Here is an 18,718-nt window from a genome sequence, read left to right as displayed (position 1 = left end):
CAAGGATGACTCCCAGGTTTTTTGGTTGAGTCACTAACTAGGAAGATGGGACAGCCTGGGAAAGGAACAGGATGTGACAGAATTTAGAACTTCTACTAAGTATGAGATGCCTATTAGACTATCATTCAAATGATCAGGCAAGCCAAAGACAAGTATATAAGTCTGGAATTCAGGAAAATGTCAGAATTGGAATTAAAATTTGGGGATCAATGGCATATGGGTCTCAATAAGGTTTTGCTGAGTACAGGAAAGGGAATAGGGGTGATGGTTGAGGAAAAGAAGGGGTCTGTTTGGGACCAAGCCTTGAGATGCTCCAACACTTAAACAGACAAAGAAGAACAATAAAAGGAAATGAGAAGAAAAGGTCATTATACTGAGACAGAAGGAAAACCAGGGAAGTACAGAATCACAAAAACCAAGAGAAAGATTAAGGTAGCTAAATGGATGGATTCAAGAGCCATGTAGGAGGTAAAATCAATGAGGCCTAGTGACTAAATGGATGGGGATATCAGGAGAGCCTAGAATTCCCAGGAATTCAGGTTTGGAAAGCTAGGTGAGTGGTGCTGCCATCTGTAAACAATGGGACAGCAAGAAAAGAGGCAAGGTTTGAGGGGGAGACACCCAGGCTAGCATTTAAGTTTGGAAGGCACTGCATGTAGGTGAAAACAGTCATGAGTGTGACTGAGACTGCTGGAAAATCTAAGGACAGAACTCTGAGGAACACGAGAGTTTGGGATAAAGGCAAGAAGAGAGTGGCAGCAAAGAAGAGATACCTCCAGAGGAAATCAAGAATTGGCAGAGTATATATGGAGACCTAGGAGAAGGTAGTGTTTTGAAAACAATAGAAGTCTAAAGTTTCCAGAGGTCAAGTAAGATGTGGACAAAAAGTGTACACTATATTTAGCAATTAACACTTACCTGTGTCATTTAATTTCAGGGCTTTTATGGAAGATAAATGATTGCGCTGAAGAGATAAGAAGTAGTAAGGAAGTAGCTGAAACATGTATAAGATTTACTCTTCCAAGAAGCTTAGCGATGAAGAACGAGTGAGAAGGTAGGGAAGGCTTCACGGATAAAAAAGGGATTCAGGAAGGTGGGAATGAGAGACATTTATAAGCTGAGGGGAAGGAACCAGTGCAGAGGGAGAAAGAATACAGAGAGGAGATGGGAAAACTGATAGGACAAGGTCTTTCGGAGGAGAAGGGATCCAGAGACAGGTGAAAGGATACTCACTGGTGCTGTCTAAAAATACGTTTTTGGAAAAATCAATTACCTGTAATTTTATTTCTTGTTCTTTTTCCTTTATCTGAATAGCATGTTTGGCCTGAGCAATGGGTGTCTCCCACATACAATCCGAGAGAAGGGAAAACAGGCGATCAACAACCTATTTATTGAGGGAAAAAAGAATGAGGAAATTTGTAATGGGTGATTTTAAATATTTTTAGAAAAGATAAATCATGTAACTGTAATATCAAGTCACATGTGAAATTTTATTATATACCAATGTCCTACAGCTACTTCCGGTGGTTGTAAGTTAAATATCTTCTTTTTAGAAAGACCATTAACGACTGGAAAGTGGGTTCCATCGCCCTTATGTTGCCTCACTATATGGACCTCAAATTAGGCCATGCAACCTCACACCCTTCTTTCTCTAGAGGCCCAAACCTAGTAAGAAATTTCAGAGCTTTTCCTTTCCTTCTGATCTTGCAAGTATTCACTATCCCCATACTCCTTCCTCACACTGCATAACAATTTCCCTTTCGTCTTGCTTGGAGATGAAATAATAAAGAAAGCAATCTCAGAAGTGGAAGTTTTGCCTCTGAATAAATGACACATTTACAACCGTAGAAACTCTAAGTTTAAATTTTGGGTGAATCATCTTGCGGCTGTGAAAAACATCTTCTAATAACTTTAAAAATAGAAACCTGGGCCATTTGATCATCTTCTACACCAGATTCACAAGCTGGTAGCACAGCCTCAAGGACATGAAGTGCAAGCAGCCTCGTTCTTAAGTTGCCAACTAGAGGAATACCTGGGGGGGAGAAAGACATTTTCTTATTATCGGTGTGACTTACATTCAAAGCTTAAATGAATTTCTTAAAAATAAGTCCCTGAAAGATAAACAAACACATGAACAAAGAGAAAAGATTAGGAGTTACCAGTGGGAAGGGAGGTGGTGGGGTAGGCACAAAGGGTGAAGGGGCGCACCTATAAGATGACTGACAAATAATAATGTAAACTGAAATTTCACAATGTTGGAAACTATCATAACCTCAATTAAAAAATAAATTCCCTGAGGCTGCTAAGCATTTATGGGTGGAATGGACTTCACTTTACCCTATTATCATAAGAATTCTAGATTCATCCCAAACCCATGAATGTATATGAATATTCATGTTTATGTCTCAGTTTTTATGTATATATAAACAGAATAGCACTATAATAACTACCTGTGCCAGGTACTGTGCTATGCATTTCATACACATTAACTCCATTGATCCTCACAAACCATACATTACAGCCCCATTTTACTGGTGAGAAAACTGAGGCTCAGAGAAGTTAAGTTACCTGACCAAAGCCACACAGCTCAGCAATGGCAGAGTCTAGCAGAATTTAAACAGGTCTGTTAATTTCTAAAGCTCAGGCTTATCATACCCTTTCATTGCCTCTTCTCCGTCCATGCCCTGACTACCTCACAGAGATTGTTAGGGTTAACGGGGAGTAAGCAGTTTGTACTTTTCTAAAGTAAGCAAAGGTAGAGACAGCATATTCATCCTCTTTTCTCTATCCATTACTACAATAAAACCAGTTAAAATAAATGAATATCTGATTTTTCTTTATGCTCTAAGAACTTAATGTTATATAAGCCTCATCTTATTAAAAGAGAAAAAAGGCTGTTTTAAGTTATACTAGTTAAGAAAAACTAGTGAAGTATAATGGGAATGTATATACATAAAATAACGTACCATGGAAGACTATGCTACATGTTAGGATATTTTTAAAAGATTAGGGATGATGAAAAAGTTATAGAAACGGGGAGCAGTGATAGCTGAACAACACTGAGAATGTAAAGTCACTTAATTGTACATTTAAATGGTTAAAATGGTAAATTTTATTTTATGTGTATTTTACCTCAATTAAAAAAAAAAACAGACCAGGAAAGGACTGACAGTAATCTATACAAGCAGACTAGACTTCTAGGCTTAGAACCAGGAATAAGGCTTGTTATATACAACTCTCATAGACAGTACACAATCAGAAGTTACAATCAAGACAATAGAAATCATATCATGATAAGAGAGAGTGGACAAATTCAGATCCGCATTTTCATAATCTAAGAAGTGATGTCAAAATCTGTGCCAAACTATCGTATTAAACAGGATGTTCTCTGCTTACTTTTATTATTATTGTAATCTAAACAAACAGGGGCAAGTTCTCTAGATTAAATCCAGGATCGTCTTCAGTGCTACTTTCTATTCATTCCTACCAATTTTTACTCCTGAAATTAGAGTTTTCCTTTAATCAAATAAGTACTCAGAAAACAAGAAAAGATTTGAAATCAAAGTCGAGTATCCAATATTGCTAAAGTCTGGCATTATCTGAATAAAACACATGTGATGTATAAAAATACTCTAAAACGAGGCAAAGATCAAATACCTGAAGAACACTTCTGAGATGCTATATTTAGAAGCACCTCTGTCCACTTTGGGGAAGCCATTTTTGATTGAATTGCTTTTGAAGATACAACTCTGCGAAGAAAAACCAAAAAATCCCCCAGGTGCAGTTCGGCTGCGTGTTGTTTCCTAAGAGCAGCTGAGGAGCAAAGAGAAAGTGTACATTACAACCAAAAGCCAACAGGAAACAGTCTTATATCAAACAACTCCTATTTAGATTACAGTAAGCACAAATCTAATTTAAAATATAGGTTGTCAGTTTGCTGCTGAATTTTTTTTTTAAAGATTGCCACCTGAGCTAACAACTGTTGCCAATCTTTTTTTTTTTTCTTTTCTGCTTTATCTTCCCACACCCCCCCGTACATAGTTGTATATCTTAGTTGCAGGTCCTTCTAGCTGTGGCATGTGGGACGCCGCCTCAACGTGGCCTGACAAGCAGTGCCATGTCCACGCCAAGGATCCGAACCCTGGGCCACCGGAGCGGAGCGCGCGAACTTAACCACTCGGCCACGGAGCTAGCCCCTGCTGCTGAATTTTTAAAACTTAAAGAACAGAACGGGGAAAGGTCAGAAAATAAAGCCAAACTTAAAACAACCTCTACATCTGTGTACAATAATACTGAGCTTGCTAGAATAAAGTATATGTACTTGGTTTTATGCATTTTTTTACCGCTATTCTAAAAAACAACAGTTCTCTACTCAAGTCTAGAGTTCTACTGGATAGAATTTGAAGGAGATGGCCTGTAAACTCCCTAAAATAGTATGAAAAATTATGTATATGTGCATATTTGACTAGTAAGAGAGTTCAAAACTTCGATCACATTTTCAAAAAGTCCATGATCCCCTCCATGCCAATCAAACTAAGAATCACATCTCTAAAAAAGGACTTCGTGTTTTCAGATTCTACAAAGAAGCAAATTTCTGGCCTGAGTCTGGTTTGTCTGAGCTCAAACTCTTTGTACAAGATCTTTCACATAAACTTGCCCTAACCAATCTTCCCAGTTTTTCCACCAATGTATCAGCCACTAGCCTCTCTCTTGTCACGCCTCTCATAGTTTCCCTCCATCCTGTGGATTTGAAACCAGAGAACCACCTGCTCTTTCTGTAACATGCCAGGTTCTCTTATCATCCAACACCTTTCACACCTCTTTAGCCATTTAAAGTCCCACTCAGAGCCGGGGGGAAAAAGTGTGCTAGCGGGACAGCTGCCCAGAATGTCAATCCCTAAGGGGCACTAAAATATGGAAAATCATAATCTGAAGACAGGTATATAGCACTCCTTTCAGGATTCAGGGAGATCCTCGCATGTCTAATTAAGGAATAGACAGACAAGTCACTTGTGATAGAAGGGAGACTCCTTTGCCAAGGTGCATGCTTAATGGCCTGTAATCTATCTTCATAGACGTCTAGTTAACTGGAGGACTTTTCTTTTGCTGAGATGCAAGTCTAGGAGAGAACTAAATTGCTAAGGACAACTAGAGAAAAAGCTAAGAACTCCTCTACATTTCCTCCACACAGTACTCTACCTCTCCTTTGCCTGAAGGCTACTAAGCAAATATATTTCATAATATTAGTTTGAAGAATATAAAATTATTAGCCTGCCCTGAGTACCCACATATCTCACTCCAACCTTGTTCCTACAAATTCCTTCAAAATCCAGTTCAAAAGCTACCTCTTCTATGAAGCCTTCTCTCTTGGGAGAGATCCCTGGGAAAATCCCTTTTATGAGGCTTCCATTCTAACCTCCATCCTCATTCCCAGCAAGTATTTCTGTAACAAGACACTAAATTAATTAAATTAATTAAAGCCTGGAGCCCTTAAATACAAAGCTGGCTGATACAACTTGATGATAGAGTTTGTATTTCAGTATCAATACTACATTTGAAATGAAGGGTACACCTTACTTTCAATTAATCATTTTAGAGGGTTTGTGGGCTTATTAATACCCGTGCAGCCTGCCTCTGAATGCCTGGCCACTGCTGACTAGAATCAGTCTCACTCCCAGCCATCCTCATAAACAGAGAGAGTGCAATGGCCTTCTCCCTAGGACGACCTGAGGGTAACAGATGTGGATTCAACCTACTGTTACACCTGCTGAGATTCACACACAGAAGAACTATTTCTTTCTTCACTGGATATGGAAGGATCCAGTTTTCTCAGGAACCTATAGGCTGTAACTTATCTGTCTCTTTCCTGCTTTCTGCATGTGCAGTACTCAGCACAGAGCGGTGAAAAACTATTACCTTAACAACCCTGTATCCCCCAACCAGATCTCAGGAAAACAGATGGTGGCAGTAAAAGCTTGTTTTTAATTTTGTCACACCTCGTGAGTCTGCCCATATTGTATAAGCACCATACTCTTTACGTAAACAGGGAGAAGGAACCACAGGTTCAGCGTCTCAAACTAAAAGCTAGTCCTTAATCAGACCCATACATCCTCCTAGATTCTGACTTAAGAGATTTAGCTATTTCTTCTGAGCTTCTTTTATTACACTGTAATCATCTGTTTACATGTCTGCCTCCCTCATTACCCTAGAAGGTCGTTGAGGGCAGAGACAACGTTTTATCATTTTTGTATCCCCAGGGTATTTCCTCTATCTACTCACCTATCTACACAATGTTAATATTATTTAAATACTGCTACTTAATTTTAATATTTATTCCAATATTAATATTCACCAAGCTCTCACTTTGTGCCAGATACTGCTTTACATGTATTAAATTATTTAATCCTCATAACAATCTTGAGGTTGGTTCTAGTATGCACATTTTATTAAATGAGGGAATTAGGGCACAGAATGATTAAGTAACTTGTTCTCTCCATCTATCGATCGATCTAATTCTCTCTCTTTCTGTCTCTCTCTAATCCAGAAAGGATTTAAGGGCTCCCAGAGTTTATTATGATAAGACATGGTAGTTTCACAAAATGTTTTGAATAAATGACCAATTTTAGACCTTTATTCCCTTAATTTGTAACAGACATATGTAGTAGTTTTGCTGTTCAGGGTTTAGTAAGTTCTACTGAAATACAATGCTCACTATAGTTGCTAAAGCTATGAGCAGATGATCATATTGCAGCAACCAAAAATTATGACGGCTAAGTATAATGAAGAAATTTTTTAGTGACTAGGGAAGAGAACAGCCTAGCAAAAAGTTCAGCTCCCAGTTCCCAAATAGTAAAACCCTTGGTCCTACGGGAACACTTAAGCAAAGACTGATTAGAGATGGGTTGTCAGGATCAAATCCTAAGAAAGCATAATCTGGGGGAGTCAGTCACTTGGAACCTCTAGGTTCTAGAGTCAGAACAGCCAAGGCGAGTCTGAACATAGAGAATAAGCAGTATGGTCACTGCATCAGGGTTAACAGGCTCTAAGGAGAGGAGGTTCAGTCAGAAGCTCATCTAAATCATATATATTTGGAGAGAAAAGGGGTTAAATGAACAAACAAAAATCCTTTCATGCCTCACAACAGAAAGAAGTCTACATTCTAATGATATGCACACAATGGGGACTCAGTGCATGCCTGTACATCATGACAGAGAAAAAGGTTCATGATACCTCTGAAATCTCTCTTCTCAGTTTCTCCACTGGAGTCAACTTTTTTTTCTTCTTCTTCACCCTCTTCTCCTTCCCCTTCTCCAAAAGAGGCCATAAGTAGTACACCAGCTTGGGACAACAAATTCTTCAACTGACTACAGAGTAGATCCAACAAGGACTGAACTACCTTAGGGCTCAGTTTATCAGCATAGGTCCTACATAAAAGAACAGGAAAGAAACAAATAGTAACAACACAAAAGGGCAAACGTTGTGCTTAAACAGATAAAGGAGATGAGGGGGAAATGGAAATTACTAAAATGAAAAGACCAGACCCCACACAATTCTACCAAGACATCTACAATGCTCACCCTGTAGTGATGGCTAGAATCTGGAGCAATCTTGTACTTGCCACTTTTAAAGCTGTGCTAAGCTGGGAAACACCAGTCTTTGGCAACAGCTGCAGGGGCTGTCCTAGCATAGTGTCCGTGCCACATAACTGCGACAATACATTTAGCAGACCAGTGGAAATTGCTAAAGAAACATCCACTGGTTGATAGTGAACACTCAGGGCGAAAACTGTAACCAAAAGAAGACGCTGCTGGGCCTCTGGAAAAAAAAAAGAAACAAAGACAGTTGAGAATCTTCTCTGAAGTAAACAAAGTATTTACTAAAACAAGTAATATTCCAAAATATAAACAGTTACATGGAACACTATTACATTTAGAAACATTTATTCTTTACCTGTAAGTTGATTTACTGATGTAAAACACAAGGTATAGAACATCTAGCATCTATCTAGCATCACCTCAGCCCAAAATGTACCTTGCATCTTCTACCTACCGGGGCAGTTACTCACCGATGTGATGCTTGTTTGCTTGCAGGGCTCTCTCCAGGGTAGCAGACAATTGTTGATAAATCTTATGCACAGCCACTTGGATTTCAATCTGAATACTTCTCTTAGCTGCTCTGATCCCATCCTAAATTACACACAAAGATTTACCTTTTCTATTAGCAATAATAATACCTCCTACCCAAATAAAAGTAATAGTATTTTATTCCTAGACTATGTAGAGCCCTGTGGTGGTTTTTAATTATTTAGTGTATTTCAGTATAAAAGTTTTATAATAAATTTATTTTTAAATACTTGATAATTATTGATTCTATATAACCTTTCTCCTTTCTCACAAAACAATATTTCCTCTCTAAATATAGAAGACATAAAGGCAATACTTAAAAAAAAAAAAAATTCAAGCAATCAGAGAAGCTAGGTAAAATGATCTAGTCTAAAATATAAATTCTTGAAATCCATCCTTCCAAACACCAATCCCTATCCCAGCTTAGATCTCTCTCTATTCAATTCAGCTAAGGGTTAACAAAACTGAGCCAGCAAAGAATCTAAAAGTACAACAGTACCGTGGCTCACCCAATCCCAATAGTATTATTATTACTCAGGAAACTAAACCAATAAGATATCTTTGAGTCATTTCAAAGTTTTTATATTTTTAAACCTCAGTCTTAAATACCAAAAAGTTTAGCATTATTGAACTAGTTTTGTAAAAAACAATGGTTAAAACTAAATATACTGCAAGGTGTCATCCTCACGTGACAGGTCCATTACCTACCTGATAGTGATGCAATCGGCCACTCTCTCCTTTAGCTCCTGTGTGTCCAACAGTGCCCAAACCAAAACAACCTGCTAGAAACTGCAGCCTCACAGACGTGAGTAGTGTGGATGACTGGAAGCCTGAGTTCAATCTGCTTCCTGCCAGAGAGATGCTACCTTTTTCCTCCATCCCAGACAACAGAACGAGGATCTGGTGAAGTGCCTCTAAACGAAGCTTGAGAAAAGTAAAATAAACATATTTTAGAGTTCTTCACTGAACTGAGACACAAAGAACCTCTTCATGTCACAGATAATATATTACCTAGCACATGGAAAATTCTGACATTTCTTAGGAATCTATTCTGTTAACATAAACATTTGCTTTATTATTATGACTTTTTAAAATGAAAATCTCTCTAAAAACTCTCTAAGTATACTTCAGTATAAAAGAGGCTACACAGTACAATGGGAAAAGTAGCAGATTTGGAAGCAGGAGACCTGGTTTCAAGCCAGACCCTTCCACTTACTCTGTGGCCTTGAGAAACTCACTGATGTAAAACACAGTCTCAATGAGTCTCAATGAGGCTAATAGTATTTTACCTAACCTATTCACAGAGCTATTGTGATGCTCTTGAGGAGAAACATGTGAAGGTTTCAAAATTGTAAGGTAGTATGGTTATTGCTTCCCTTACTTATAATAAAGAATATAGAACACAGAATGAGTACTCTTTAGTTCAAGAATCAGAAAAAGGATTTCTGAAAGATTTCTCTGTGGTTCTCTTGAACTTCTGGCTCTATCTTTCACAGGAGGATAATACCCACTACTGCAGTCAATTGTCCTATTCCTCCTTTTTTTTTTAATAAACTTTTTATTTTGAAATAATTTTACATTTACAGCAGAGTTGTAAAGGTGGTGCAGAGAGGTCCTGGATACCTTCCCCCAGCCTCCCAATGTTAACATCTTACATAACTGCTACATTTATCAAAACTAAGAAATTAACATTGGGACAAGACTACTGATTAAATTGCAGGCTTTATTTGGGTTTCACCATTTTTTCCATAATGTCCCTTTTCAGTTCCAGGACCCAATCCAACATAATACATTGCATTCATTTGTCATGTCTCCTTAAGTCTGTAATAGTATCTGTCTTTCCTTGTTTTCCATGACCATGACACCTTGGAATAGCTGTTCATGTATTTTGTAGAATGCCCCTCAGTTTGGGATTGCCTGATGCTTTCTCATGATTGGACTAGAGTTATGGATTTTGGAGAAAAATAAAGTCTCCTTCTCATCACACTATTTTCAGGAGTACATGATATCACCATAACTTATTGCTGGTGATGCTAATCTTGATTACTCGGTTAATGTGATGTCTGCCAGGTTTTTACAAAGTAAATTACTACTTTTTTCTTTTTTCATACTCTATTTATTAGCCTTGAGTCACTAAGTCCAGTTTACTCTCAAGAGGAGGAGAATTAGGTTCCACTTCCTGGAGGGAAGAGTATCAAAGAATTTGTGGGCATGTTAAAACCACAATAATTAATAAATATTTTGAGGGAGATACTTAGAGGCTCTGCAGATATCCTGTGTTTCCTTAAAATTTTGCTCACTAATTTTAGTGTTGGTCATTATTACCATGATGTTCTTTCTAATCTAGCCCTTGTTAAATGGGCCAAGTTTGTCAAAAATGGAGGCTGTGAGAAGCAGATTCATATGGTCACCAGCCAGTCTCACTCTAGTTTCTAGGAAACAAGGAAAGACTTATGATTAGAGTATCCTGACAAAATTTTGCACTTTTGTCCACTTCAAACAAAATATCATGCTGTTTTAGTTAAGATAGGGACATCAAAAAGCTCAGGTGGAGAAAATGAGGAGGCAAGGAGTAGGAAAAAAAGGAAAAGTTTTTCCTACAATTATACATTCAGTGGTTTGGTTTAAGTTTCCATATACCCTCAGGAAGAGTAAATATCGAAGACTTACTTCTGCCCTTAACTGCTGCTGTTCCATTGCAATGATGGAGGCCTGGGGACTTGTAGACATACTTTCCTCTGGCTCTTTAAAACCTGGGGCATTCCCCACATCTCCACTCACAAAACTCACAACATTTTCAATCAAAGTATGAACTCCCAAAGACTTGGTGAGATCAAAATCAGACTCAAAAGAGTAAGAGGAGTTGCATAACCAGTCTCTGCTATGTTTCAGGCGAGCCCAAGAGTCACTCAGGGATTCCAACTGACTGTGCATAGGACCTACATACAAACAGAACAAACACGCATCAATGGCAACCAGGTAAAGCATACATTCCGAAACTAGATGAGGGCTGAGTACTGCTCCCATACCAACTGGTGAAAAATGGATACTCGTGTTTGAATACATGCATGCATTAAGTGAATCTGAGCAAAATGCTTTGGTAAAAAAACAACAAACAAACAAAAACTAGAGCAATGTAAGAAAATAAAGGGAAAGCCCTGTTTGATGTACCAGTGTCTCTGTAAGCGCTTTAGCAACACGCTGCCACAAGAAAAAGAAAGGCAGAAGCCACTCTCAAAATGCTTAGCTTAAAATGCTCTGCAGTATTAAACGAGACTATCATTTATGAACAAAAAGGAACTAGGCACTTAGGACACGGCGGGTAAGACCTACTAGTAATAGGACTTCATCTGATTTAAGATTATCATTGTGAAGAGTAAGTTAAGATTGCGTGAAGTCTACATATCTGCAATGAAACATTACCTTAAAAAGAATATAGAAGGGCAAGTAAACGTAGACAAAAAGGAGACATAAACATCACCCTTTGGGTTTCATTAGTACAAAGAACACTTTCCCTGTGTCATGTGTATATTTATTGCAGGTTGTGAAACTCCTATATAGAGGAAGCAAAGTTTCACAGACAAGAATATGTAAGATTTAGTGTAAAATGATATCTATATAAAATTACCAAGTGGTATCATAACAGTCATTAAATATAATAACATTAGTTTTGCCAGTAGGCATTCTCTAGGCTAAAATGTTTACATTAGACAGTAAAAATGCTAATATGCTTGAACACAACTGTCCAAGCCATATGCCAATATTAGCTTTAAATAAATATAGAAATGTCCAATTCTTACAAGCTTTTATTTTTTAATTTAATTGATCTCATGAATTAATGATAAGCCTTGGCTCATGATATACTCTCATCACTGGTCCATGCATAGGCTGCTTTTGTATTTATACTTATTTGTAATAAATGTGAACACAAGAACTAGAAAACTGACAGTAACTTTTATCTACCTGTCTGTTCTTCCTCCAATCCACTTCTCCCTGTCTCTTCCTACCTAAGGCTTTCATTATCCCGAAGCCTTGGTTTATCGTTCTTTTGCTTTTACTGTTGTTAGATATCATTTTATCTTATATGTACTCCCAAGACAAATAATGGTTAGTTTTAGTTGTTTTTGATTATAAATAAGTATCATTTTTTATTCAATATAATATTGCTAATATTCATTCACATTATTGCATGTAGCCATGGTTCATTTGTTTGAGTGCTATATGATATCCTATCATGTGAATATACCAAATTTCTCTATTAGGAATGTATCTTAAGGTACCCAATAAAATATGCAAAATTGTATGTTACATAATTAGATGGAAAAGATTTGGGAAGAGAACTACTTAAACACTAATGCCCACAAAGAAAACAAACTAACACAATATTGATTGCATAACTTATTTTTTAATTATTACATTGGTGTCAGTAAAACCCCAGGACTTCAAAGTCAGACACAGAAACTCGTAACAGGCAGCTAACTTTTTAAAGTAACTAGGAAATAATTTATATGCATTCTACTAAAATAATTTAGAATGCCAAAGAATACATGGTTTATTTGCTTTCCACGTTTTACCAAGAATTCTTAAGATTAAAAAATGCAGAATTTTCAGTTTTACTGAATATGAAAAATAAACAACCCGAAAATTGCCCCTAATTGTATACCTGAGTATCTTTTTACGTAAAATAGAAAAGAGTAAAAATCCAAAGAATAATGTCACGGATGCATAATGTCGTAAATTAAAAGTGATGTTTAAAAGAAGAAAGCTGGGGCTAATGTAAATCAAAAAAAAGAAAAGAAATAATCATTTTCCATTTCTTTAAGCACTCCCAAGCCAGAATCTGGATTTAGCCTTAATTTACAAATGATAGTTTTTGGCTCTTTGTATTGAGCTTGTTTGTTCAATAATAAAATCTTAATAAAAAGTTCTTCTGTTTTCCAATACCTATAAATTACCTTACAAAATGTGCAATGAACTAGAGTTAGAACCACAGAAGTAAAAGAGATCTTAAAGATTATCTAGTCCAGTTTCCTCAATAGAGGAAATAGAGGCTCAAAGAAATTGATCTGCTAAATTAATCCTTAATATTATGGGAGGTGATCTTACATATTTCTGTTATTAATCAACTCACACATCACTGATCCATGGAAATTTCAATTGCCTGCCTATACAAAGGTTCAATTGTGAAAAATCTACAGTGAATTGCCTTAATATACTCCAAAATATTCTATGAAATGGGTGGCCAATCCTAAAATTAAGTCCTTCCTTTCTGCAATTTAAAGCAGGGGTCAGAAAAGTTTTCCTGTAAAGAGCCAGATAGTAAATACTTTAGGTTTTGTGGATTATAAAGGTCTTTGTTGGAACTACTCTGTTGTTGTAGTGTGAAAGCAGCCATAGACAATACATAAACAAATAAGTGTGGCTGTGTTCCAAGAAAACCTTCTTTACAAAAAAAAGGTGGCAGGTCTGATTTGGCCCACTAGCCATGGTTTACCGACCCCTAATTTAAAGGATGCAACTTATTAGGTGTATCCCAAACAAAAATTTGTATGAATAAAATATAAGAACAGGAAAGACACTATTTGAAAGTATTAGGATAAATAAATAAAATAACTAAAATATTTAGGTTGACATCAACAATACTTTGAAACACAAAAACTTACAGTATGGAAATGAGAGATGAAAGAACTCTAATTCTTGGGGAAAAAACTGTAACAATCTGATAACTTTAGTTTGTTCTATACTGTTTTATCTAAATATGGGAAATTCTGTGTCTGAAAAGCATATCTATAGAGTAATTGTGAGTAAGTTCAATTCTTACTTAATATTAATTCAGAGTTACTTACTATAAAAAGAAAATATAAAGTCCAACAAGAAATTTTTGAGATTGTTTACTTGTCCTTACTACTTTGGCTCTTAAATGGAATTATCAAAATGAACATGGCAGAGCTGCAATACATACTTTATAAACCATAAAATATGTAGGCAAGCTAAAAGGGGAAAAAAATTAAACATGCCATCATGTACTTGCTTGAAGCTCTTCTTTTTTCTGGGGCTCAACTGGCCAAAAAGGAGTAAATACACTACCACACAAGAATCAGAAGACAAAAGGAGAAATTTGATACAGGAGACAACATTTACATTTGCTCTTCTTTATATAATCTAATTTGAAATGCATACATAAAACAGCATTTCACCCATACATGCTACACCACAAAACACACATGTTGATAAATGTTCCCAGAATTATTTTAGTAATGAAACTCAAACACTATATTTAAAGACCTAGGAAAAGAAAAATCAAACCATACAGTATTTTAACTAATAAAATTCCTGATGTTGTTTCTTAAATTGTTGCTTTTAGTATCCCCACCATTTTTCACTTGTATCATCTTCAGCCTAAATATGAAAGCTAAAGTTAAGTGTTTGCAAAAGGTATCGTCTTTCAGTAAAGGACAAGCTCAGTTCTGTATAACTATAGCAAATCTTTTAATTATTTATCAAAGTACCAAAATATCAACATATTTAACAGGTTCTGTCAAGAATTTTGACAGGCTTTTACAAGAATTAAATGAGTAAATATGCCTGACATGATTAGAACAATGCCTTGCATATAGGAAGCAGTTTATAAGTGTTTAATGAACACAAATTTCATATTACCTGAGGCGCTAAGCAGAAATATGTTTCAGCTATCTCTCTTTAAAGTAATTTATGACACTTTTGGTTTTAGACTTTAGCTTTGATGCCTCTAAAGAGCCGACCAAAGTGGCTGAGCTAAATTTATTTGCTCACTTTGCTCTAATTCTTCCTACCATATTTGCTCACTTGGACCAAGAGCTTGGACCAACTGTGAAACATTAACTGAAGTGAGGAGAGAGGAAACCATCATGGTTCAACAGCATGAATCCTAGTATTCTCAATGCCAAATACTGAACTTATAGGCACCAGGTCCTCTAAGGGAGGAGTCTTTGGAGGCATAATAAAAGCAGTTGAAATGTGTATACAACCATTGTCATTGATTGACACACCCATTTAGTTTCAGTAAACAGGACACAACTAAGCATTGTTCTCTCTCTATATATAATTTCTCTTATTAGGTTTTTAATAACTCAGGACCACTGAGACTAATAAATGCAAAAGCTATATGAGGGGAAAAAAGTTTGCACTTCCTCTTCAAAATATTCGAAAGGGGTAAACAAGGACATAGAAGAATTCTCACTTGGCCGGACATCTGCTTGTCCTTCACAGCTCAAGTCAGAATCAGAACACCTGAATGGCCCCAAATAGTTTTCAGACTTGGTAGGTTCATCTGCCCAGTTGAAGACAGGCATATGATGGCTTATGGCATCTGGTCCGTATTGACAATAAATAAGGAAAAAATAGGGTGGTTTATTTTACCATCATTTAAAAGCAAAACAAGACAAAAAACTCACTGCCGTCAGAGGGTAGTTACTAAATATACATGATTTTAAAAACTTCTTTCAAAGTATAATCTCCTAAACGTATTTTCAGTGTTAATTTCTTTTGAAGAAGGAAATCCATTATAATAAAATAAATAAAACCACTAAGTGTACATTTTCATTGTTTAATCCACAAGCTCTAGGACTCATGAGATTGAAAACTATTTTTGCCGCCCTCCCTAAAATGATGATTCTTCTACTTTCTAGTCACTTTTTCCTAGGAATAAAGCCACCAGCAAATATTTTCCTTGGGAACATTAAAATGTAATGATTACTAGAATAAATTGCTACCACCTTAAGTGATATGATGAAAATTTACATAACTAGTTTGCTTCCCTATTATAACTTCCTAATTGGGTAATAAAAAAGAAACACTTTTCCCATGAGGTCCTGTATTTGCTTTTCTATTTTCAACAAAATAAAGTTAAATTCCATCAAGTTAATAGGTTTTGGTACTACCTTGAAGAAGGTGGTTTATCCATAAAGAAGATTTGGATTAATGGCTTAATTCATTTCTATCTACTTAGACCTAAAACTACAGGAAATCCACATCTACTTATAGGATAATTGTTTAAAAATTTGAACAAGTAGTAACTCTAGAACAGTAGTTTTAAAGTGTTACATTAATTGCTCCTAAGTAACTTATACTCAAATTCTAGGTTATTCTTAATTCAAAGATAAAGATCACTTTCTGTTTTATTCCAAAGATTACTTTGCCACATATTGACATGCTAACGTAGGCTGAATCTCAAATTTACATTTCCATAAGCATGATAAAGATTTGAGAGAAAAGAATAATTTTAGCCAATGGACTACCAATTATAAATATAATTAGTATAGTAGGAAGCTCTTAAACTACAGCTTGGATCCCTTATGCTACTCAATAAATTTGGAGCCATTTTCTCTCCAGGACCAAATAATATCCATTCATTAATAAAACATAGAAATTTTAACAACAATATTCACCTGAGCTCACCAAAATTAGGAAGGTAAATCTGTTCCAAAATTTTAATCTTATTCCTAAGTCAACTGGTTAAGGAAAAGGATACTCTGGCTAATTACGGCACATGAATTGCCAGTTTTCAAAGAATTAGAAAATCAAATAAATATTGCACATTATACTAAACATCATTAATTTCTTTGATATTACACATACCTTATAATTTTTTTAGAAACCCAACAGCTTTGATATATTATAGTCTCAAAGGACTTTTCAATAAAGTACTAGCCCTAGCCATTATTATTCATTCCTAATATTTCAGAAAAATCATTCTCTGTATTCTAATTATAATTAAAGGATAAAATATTGCCATATTTTATTCTACAGAAGTACCAACATTTCTTATTCTAAGTTATAAACATAAAAATGAAAAAACTGTGTGTGCATTTCTTCCCCTCATTCCTCATTTTCCCTCATTTCTCATTTTTTTTCCTATGGGGGGAATCTAACATTCTGCCAAGGAAGCTATCAAGAGAAGGGTTTCATTTTGAAATATGAAAGATTTAATACGATGGAAAAAAATTTTTCCCGCAGGCTTTTAGACTAACTGACATTAGTGGTAACTACCATTTCACTTTTCACAACCATAGTATAAATGGGTTTAATAAACATGTCAATTAATAGAAAATAATACTTAGAGCATTTTTAGTAATCCTTGGATTTATATTATCCAAAACTGCTGTTCTTTCTAAAATGCATTTTACATATAACCAAGAGTTAACTATATTAATCATTAAGACACAGTTTCTAACAAATGAACTTAACGCTTGATGACACTCTATAATTCTTCCTCATGGGAAAATTTTCTTTTTAAGAAATCATCAGCTCATCTCTTACATGCTTTATCTTAAGAGGCAAAGAGGAAAAATAAGCTGGAAACTTTCAGTTTGAAAGCGTGTATGTGTGTTTAGGAGGTGATGGGATAAAGAGTTCTCCCTATGACATCATTTAAACTATAGTAACTGTATCAGTGAGCTAATACATGGCAAATTATGTACAAAACCCCCTTACTGTAAAGCACTGCTTCCGGAGTTCCATAGGATTTTTAGAAAGTCAAAACACTACATGACAAATGAGAAACAGAACTGATTATTACCTCCCAGACATTCCCAGATTTTAAAAGGGTATATATTTTATAGAAAATTATCTCCTTTTAACTCTTCTGATAAAACGTTTATAAATTTTTTTTGCAATAATGTTTCAATGACAATCAGATCTAAATATATTAGATATAAAAACAGTTACTTAATTTAACTAGATATTTAATATTTCTTAATACTTACCTCTCTTTCTATGAGATGATGCCAAATCCAAATCAACATTTCGTCTTCCACTCTATTAAGTTAAAAATAAATAAGCAATAAAATTTAGTTGTGAAAAGTATTTTAAGATTAAGATTTATTAGAGTATTAGAATAAAAAATAACCTATATAATTATAGCAATATGCTACTTATTCACCAATCAAGCCAGACTAACAACAAAGTCTCTAAAAACCCACTGAAAACAACTACAAGAAAACACAGGCACGTAACTCTGAGATACACAAACACAAAGTCAGGGTGCACATTAATTAACACTGTAAAATAGCAAAAGTCTTCCTCTGTGTTGTCACTTTTTCTTCTGTGGATTCTTTGTCTTTTATTTTCGCAACACAGTATGATCTTATTAATACCCTCTAGATGCCTAAAGTCCCATTTTCCAAAATTACTACTTGCTCTATCCTCACTTTCCATTCTTTTCAAAACTCCCACTAGCCTTGGCTAAGTGTTTAGAGGAAGAAAATCCGACAAATCCACACTAACAGAAAAATAACAGTTCTAAGCCTTCTGGTAGTGTTTTAAAATGTTTTCAAAAACCTATTAAAATAAGGAAATCTCAAATTGGCGAAATTGCAGACAGCTTAATAAAACAGTGAAGGCCTTCAGGAAGAACAGAAGTGTATTTTGGTGTATTTCTGTGTATATATGGTCAGGGGGTGGGTAAAGACAACTGTTTACTCTGCTTATATGTACAGCCAACTAGATTCAAAAGACAGAAGACAAATTTATGTGCAGACTTAACAATATGGTCTTAGCAATTTCAATTGTACTCTATCACACAATAAAAAAATTGGTGGCAAAGAAGAAAGGCTGCA

The 18,718-nt window shown here is 35.6% G+C and overlaps 1 protein-coding gene across 16 annotated transcripts in view; it reads right to left on the bottom strand.

Annotated features, from left to right (window-relative positions):
• HERC1 (HECT and RLD domain containing E3 ubiquitin protein ligase family member 1) overlaps window positions 1–18,718 on the bottom strand; it is a 203,903-nt gene that overhangs the window by 81,425 nt on the left and 103,760 nt on the right. For 11 of the 16 annotated variants that reach the window (XM_070500325.1, XM_070500306.1, XM_070500355.1 and 8 more), the window contains exons 25-34: window positions 17,867–17,918; window positions 15,343–15,471; window positions 10,794–11,062; window positions 8,832–9,047; window positions 8,066–8,186; window positions 7,578–7,815; window positions 7,231–7,424; window positions 3,658–3,813; window positions 1,926–2,032; window positions 1,274–1,384 (exon numbers count right to left, since the gene is read on the bottom strand). In XM_070500325.1, coding sequence (XP_070356426.1) covers window positions 1,274–1,384; window positions 1,926–2,032; window positions 3,658–3,813; window positions 7,231–7,424; window positions 7,578–7,815; window positions 8,066–8,186; window positions 8,832–9,047; window positions 10,794–11,062; window positions 15,343–15,471; window positions 17,867–17,918 — 1,593 coding nt within the window. The remainder of the gene's footprint in view (window positions 1–1,273; window positions 1,385–1,925; window positions 2,033–3,657; window positions 3,814–7,230; window positions 7,425–7,577; window positions 7,816–8,065; window positions 8,187–8,831; window positions 9,048–10,793; window positions 11,063–15,342; window positions 15,472–17,866; window positions 17,919–18,718) is intronic. The other 5 variants (XM_070500363.1, XM_044764763.2, XM_070500372.1 and 2 more) reach the window with 1 other exon arrangement.

Source organism: Equus asinus, chromosome 2, assembly GCF_041296235.1.
Source record: "Equus asinus isolate D_3611 breed Donkey chromosome 2, EquAss-T2T_v2, whole genome shotgun sequence".
Taxonomy (NCBI): Eukaryota; Metazoa; Chordata; class Mammalia; order Perissodactyla; family Equidae; genus Equus; species Equus asinus.
This window is presented reverse-complemented; position numbering and strand designations above follow the sequence as displayed.